Consider the following 6,524-nt stretch of genomic DNA (forward strand, 5'->3'; position numbering starts at 1 on the left):
CAGACTTAACAGTCTCTCCAACACCAAATTATGGCAAATATAATTTCCCTTAAGTTCAGGTCCTTCAGCCACTGTTACCTCAGGGAGATTGCTTGTGTCTTCCCCAGTGAACACAGATCTGAAGTACCCATTTAATTCTTCTGCCATTTCTTTGTTCCCCGTAATATATTCCCCTGTTTCTGTCTTCAAGGGCCCAATTTTTGTCCTAACCATTTTTTTGCCTTGCACATACCTAAAAAAGCTTTTACTATCCTCCTTAATATTCTTGGCCAGTTTACCTTCGTACCCCATTTTTCCTCTGCTTATTTCCTTCTTAGTAATCCTCTGTTGCTCTTTAAAAGCTTCCCAGTCCTCCGTTTTCCCACTTATCTTTGCTATGTTTAACTTTATATGTTTCTTTACTTCCCTCATCAGCCACAGCTGCCCATGCCTCCTCCTGGGATCTTTCTTCCTTTTAGGAATGAACTGATCCTGCAACTTCTGCATTATACACAGAAATATCTGCCATTGTTCCTCCACGGTCATCCCTGCTAAGGTATTGTACCATTGAACTTTGGCCAGCTACTCCCTCATAGCTCCATAATTCCCTTTATTCAACAGAAGTACTATTACTTCTGACTGTACCCTCTCCCTCTCAAATTGCAGATTGAAGCTTATTGTATTATGGTCACTACTTCCCAATGGCTCCTTCACTTCGAGGTCTCTGACCAATTCTGGTTCGTTACACAATACCAGATCCAGAATTGCCTTCTCCCTGGTCGGCTCCAGCACCAGCTGCTCTAAGAATCCATCTCTGAGGCACTCCACAAAGTCTCTTTCTTGTGGCCCAATACCATACTGATTCTCCCAGTCTACCTGCATGTTAAAATCCCCCATAACAACTGTAGTGACATCTTTGCGACAAGCCAATTTCAGCTCCTCATTTAACTTACATCCGACATCCAGACTACTATTTGGGGGCCTGTAGATGACTCCCTAGAGGGTCTTTTTACCATTAGTATTTCGAAGCTCTATCCACACTGACTCTACATCTCCTGACTCTAGGTCCCCCCGCGCAAGGGACTGAATATCGTCCCTTACCAACAAGGCCACCCCACCCCCTCTGCCCGTCAGTCTGTCCTTACGATAACATGTGTATCCTTGAATATTCATTTCCCAGGCCCTGTCCACTTGAAGCCACCTCTGTTATCCCCACAATATCGTATCTGCGAATTTCCAAAAGAGCCTCAAGCTCATCCATCTTATGTCTTGAGGTTGAGGCTGAAGCTAATTCTTTAGTATGCTTCCATAAAGGCATCAAGTGAGGCTTGAAGACTGCAGAGAGCAGACATGACACTGTCATCTGCATACCAAAGTTCCACAAGCAAGGTCCATGTAATTTCCTGTCCATACTACTGGAAAGCTCGTTCCTGACAAGAAAAAAGAATGGTGGTGATTAAAATGAAGACAAGTGCCAGTACAGAGAGGTATGGAGGTCTGCTTGGAGATGGAGAAATTGAGTCAGAATACCTATTCAACCTTGACAATAGTGTTTGTGGTATCCTGAAGGAGAGAGCAAGCCTGCAGAGAAGAGTCTTTATTAGAAATTGATCTCTGATCTGAGACAGGAGATGATGAAGACGACAAGATCTGAAAATAATGAACACTAATTTTAAGGAAAAGTTATCTCTTGTGTTTCTGTTCAACTTTGAGGTCTCCAATTTGTGCAAAGCTTTAATTCCAATTTAATCTGTGGTTGCTAATGCAAAACTACCTGTGAAACAACTTTTGTTAGATATGCAGTGTTTACTTGAGTCAAGTGACTAGTTCTCTTGCCTTACAGGGTCTAAATCCAGGTCTAGCAATTGCTGAGATTAAGAAGATGATGGCAACATATAAAGCCAAGGCTGCAACTGCATAGTCTAACATGTCTGAATTTATCTATTGTAAAAGTATTGTAAAACCGTGCAGTTTGTTCCAGGTATGGAATACAATAAATCATTTTTTTGCTGTGTAATTCAGACTTATTTTAAAAAATAGGAATAACTCTTCATTGAATTAGCATTAAGGTACACAATCAAGGAAAATATCCTACAGTACTTGTTGCACATCTATTTTCTCTTTACACTAAGTGTTACATTAGGGTGAGTGATCAAAAGCTTGATCAAAGATTTATTATGTAAAGGAGGGAAGAATGAAGGCTAGATTGCTAGTTGAAATTTAGTTGAGATAAGGCTAAAACCACAAATTTGCAGGGCGGTATGTTGGCTCTGATTAGCACTGCTGCCTTACAGCACCAAGGTCCTATGTTCGATTCCAGCCTTGTGTGCCCACCTGTGTGGAGTTTGCACATTCTCCCCATGTCTGTGTGGGTTTCCTCCAGGTGCTCCGGTTTCCTCCCACAGTCCAAAGATGTGCAGGTCAGGTAGATTGGCCATGTTAAATTGCCCATAGTGTTAGGTGCATTAGTCAGAGGGAAAGTGGGTCTGGGTGAGTTACTCTTCGGAGGGTTGGTATGGACTGGTTGGGCCGAAGAGTCTGTTTCCACATTGTAGGGAATCTAATCTAAATGGTCATGTTAACAAAGATGTAATATAAGAAACGTAATTGGCAGTGGCCAGATACTATATACCAGCAAGAGGATTTTCAATGACATAGGTGAGGCACAGAAATAAAATCTTTATATATAATCATGTACAGTTTGACAAAGCATTTACATGGCAAGCATGCTCTTTGTAAAAGTAGCACAAAATGTAAGAGCGCTTATAAAAATCCTGTAAACTGTACACAATCTCCACCTTGTTTTAAAAAAACTTGTACAAAAAACTATTTTGTATTAGTCAAAAAAATATTCTACATGTATTCACTGGTCAAATGCAGCAAAGAGTGTGGATCAGGATCGTTCCCAAAGTGAAGTACAAAACCTGAAAGAGGGATACCATTTACACACACGCAGCCAAAGAAGATTAGGCCTTAACCTGTTGCAAAACCAGCCCCCAAGTAACAACTACATTGCATATTGACACTAGCCATATAATACCTCTGACATGTAAAATATTCCAGCACAAAGCCACATTCAATATCCGTAGAGTATGGTTCGCTTTTAAAGTGAAACATTGTTTTTGGAGATCATTAGTTTTCAGGTTTTCTTTTCTCTTGTGCACCACTTAGTGCTGCCAATGGTGATGATCACTTTCCCATTGTGAATGTAACAGGCTTCATTTTTCACTGTAGTCTGTGATGCTGCTCACTGCCAAATGAACCTCATCTAATCAATGTGCTTGAACATATTCCAGTCCATAACACTATGTATAAAGTTAAATGAATTACAACTTGTTTTCTGGAACAATGATTACATTTTTGTTGGTCATCTTTGCTATGGTGTTTTGCAAAAAGCAGCATTTTAAATCCAGAATTAGAGATCCATTTTTTAAAAAATTGGGTATTTCTGTTCAAACCTAATTAAACTACTATGCTATAAATGGGAGCACTTAATTTACATCACAATGCAGTAATCAAAGGTTTTAAAGCATAATGAGAGTTGGTATTTATCATCTATTTTACAGTTGAATTCATTCAGCAAGAACCTAGGTATCTCTACAGTCAGCATACATTATTCACCTAAAAGCTCAAAAAATAAATAATTACTTGGCCCAGGTTTAATCTTTGGTCTGATGTTAGGAAACTAATCAGCCCTAACATCCTGGGCACAGGAAGTGGGTAAAATTAAGCATTCCAACTGCTTTACGAATTTTTGGGTGATGGTAGGATCAAGAGAAGAAACATATTCTGATGAGACTTCACTTGCAAGATGAAAGGAGAGGAAATATAGATTGGAGAAATTTTTTTAAAAGCTTGGAAAACACTCAAAGATTAACTTCAATCATTCATCCACACGTTTATGAAGCAATTCCCAGATGGATGAGGTTAACCCATCTGGAATTACAAAACAACTTTCCAACCAGGCCTTCAGACATTTACCTCCCCACCCATACAGCTTGGGATCCAACATGTAGTGTATTTTCCCCGCTACTTTTTTGGTTAAAAATATTTTTAAAGCATAATATATAAATAAATAATGCAATAATTTACTAGAGACAATTTTAAGAACTGTTTCTCACAATCTGGGGAAACTAGATGCTTAAAAAAAAAGTCTGAGTGTCAAAAAACAGCCGATTTTTCCTGGAGTTGGTACAGTTCCCTATGTCATATAGGGGAGATGGTATTCAAAGGGGAAATTCTGGCTTGGTCCATTCAAAATCTACTATACATTTTTCCTCCCAGGGAATATGGAAAAGGCTATAAATTTCAGATTTGTTTCCAGATGCATAAATTCATAGCTTTAGTGACTTCTTTTTCTGTTAAAAACTGGCCCTTTTCCCTTTGTCTGCTTCTGTAGAATGTTATTTAAAGTATTCAACTCTTCCTGATTCAGCATATATAACTTCATTGAGAGGAGGCCATGCAGAATTTTGGCAAAGTTCTTTCTCAAGTCTCTTGTATAGTTTTCTGGAGTATTTTTTCTTGCACAACGGCCGTAAGCACTTGTTTAGTAAACCGCTGTCTATAATTCTCTGAAATAAGAAGAATATTGTTAAATGCTGTTAACTGTTGAATAAGTTCACAAACTGATCCATAGTCAAGATTGTTATTTAGCTTTGGTTTCTGAGCTGCATTAGTCCACTAAATAAATCCGAAGGGCATCCTGTGGAATGTATGGTGGCCAAACTAATAAATGCTGTGCCATAATACCAAAAGACACAGTTAATTTCATTCCCCGATCCTTTTCATTATTGCCTACCCCTAAGCACCCTGGAAGAAGTGGTGGTGGACTGCCTTCCTGAACTACTGCAGTCATTGGAGTATAGGGACACTTATAATTTTTGGGAAGGGAGTTCTAGCATTTTGACAACTAAGGAAAAACAATTTAGTTCAGCATAAAGAATAATGACAGACTTCAAGGTAATTTGCAGGTGGTAATATTCTCTTGCATCTGCAGCTTCCGTCCTTCTAGGTAGCACAGATCATAGGTGTGGAATGTGCTATCCAAGGAGTCTTATGTTGTAGTGCGTCTTGTACACACTGCTACCACTGCATTGCAGTGAAGGGAATTAATGAAGGAAAAACTCCTGACTTTTTAAAACAAATATTCACCATTATTTACAAGTGGATGTGGCAGGACTGCAGACCTTAGATCCAATTCATTGTTTGTGGGGTCACTTAGCTCTTTCACCTGTTGCTTTGGAGATGGGGATCATGTGTAGGGTGTCAAAGTTTGCGGAAGACACTAAGATGAGTGGTAGGGCAAAGTGTACAGAGGACTGTGAAACTTTGCAGAGGAACATAAATACTTTAAGTGAGTGGGCAAAGGTCTGGTAGATGGAATATAATATTAATAAATGCTAATTCATCCATTTTGGCAGGAATAACAGTGAAAAGGAATCATTTAAATAGTTAAAAAATTGCAGCATGCTCTATACAGAGGGACCTGGGTATCCTTGTGCATGAATCACAAAGTTGGTCCGCAGGTGCAACAGGTAATTAAAACGGCAAGGTGGAATTTTGTCCTTCTAAAGAGATTTAGTTTAAAAGCAGGGAGGTTATGTTACAGCTGTATATGGTGCTGGTGAGGCCACACTTGGAGTATGTGTGCAGTTTTGGTCTCCTTACTTGAGAAAGGGTGTACTGCCACTGGAGGGGGTGCAGAGGATGTTCACTAGGTTGATTCTAGAGTTGAGGGAGTTGGCTTAGGAGGAGACACTGAGTAGACTGGGATTATATTCATTGGAATTTAGAAGAATGAGGGGTATCTTCTAGAAACATAAAATTAGGAAGGGAATAGTTAAGATAGAAGTAGTGAGGATGTTTCCACTGGCGGGTGAAACTAGGACAAGAGGGCAAAGCCTGAAAATTGGAGAGAGCAGATTTAGGACTGATTTGAGAAGGAACATCTTCACCCAGAGGGTTGTGAATCTGTGGAATTCCCTGCCCAGTGACGTTGTTGAGGCTTCATCATTGAATGGTTTTAAAGCTTTGATAGGTACTTTTTTGAACAGTAAAGGAATTAAAGGTTATGGTAATTGGGTGGGTAAGTGGACCTGAAACCAGAAAAAGATCAGCCATGATCATATTGAATGGTGGAGCAGGCTTGAAGGGCCAGATAGCTACTCCTGCTCCTAGTTCTTCTGTTCTTCTACTATTTGTGTTAGTCATCATGTGCTGTACCTTCATAGAGTTGACACTCATTTTTATGAAGGAGAAAGTGAGGTCTGCAGATGCTGGAGATCAAAGTTGAAACTTTATTGCTGGAACAGCACAGCAGGTCAGGCAGCATCCAGGGAACAGGAGATTCGACGTTTCGGGCACAGGCCCTTCTTCAGGAATGAGCAGAGAGTGTTCAGCAGGAGAAGATAAAAGGTAGGGAGGAGGGACTTGGAGGAGGGGAGTTGGAAATGTGATAGGTGGAAAGAGGTCAAGGTGAGGGTGATAGGTCGGAGTAGGACGGAGGCGGAGAGGTCAAGAAGAAGACTACAGGTCAGGAAGGC

At 40.1% G+C, this 6,524-nt stretch overlaps 2 protein-coding genes across 7 annotated transcripts in view; one reads left to right on the plus strand and one right to left on the minus strand.

Moving 5' to 3' along the window:
- The window catches only part of sdhb (succinate dehydrogenase complex, subunit B, iron sulfur (Ip)), a 16,683-nt gene extending 14,687 nt beyond the window's left edge, over positions 1-1,996 (plus strand). The window contains exon 8 of the mRNA XM_043675697.1: positions 1,823-1,996. Coding sequence (XP_043531632.1) covers positions 1,823-1,900 — 78 coding nt within the window. The 3' untranslated portion in view covers positions 1,901-1,996. The remainder of the gene's footprint in view (positions 1-1,822) is intronic.
- Positions 1,997-2,638: 642 nt separating this feature from the next.
- The window catches only part of atp13a2 (ATPase cation transporting 13A2), a 92,058-nt gene continuing 88,172 nt past the window's right edge, over positions 2,639-6,524 (minus strand). For all 6 annotated transcript variants that reach the window (XM_043675701.1, XM_043675703.1, XM_043675700.1 and 3 more), the window contains exon 29: positions 2,639-4,553. In XM_043675701.1, the coding sequence (XP_043531636.1) occupies positions 4,383-4,553 (171 nt within the window). In that variant the 3' untranslated portion in view covers positions 2,639-4,382. The remainder of the gene's footprint in view (positions 4,554-6,524) is intronic.

The sequence above is a fragment of the Chiloscyllium plagiosum genome, chromosome 34 (genome assembly GCF_004010195.1).
Source record: "Chiloscyllium plagiosum isolate BGI_BamShark_2017 chromosome 34, ASM401019v2, whole genome shotgun sequence".
NCBI lineage: Eukaryota > Metazoa > Chordata > Chondrichthyes > Orectolobiformes > Hemiscylliidae > Chiloscyllium > Chiloscyllium plagiosum.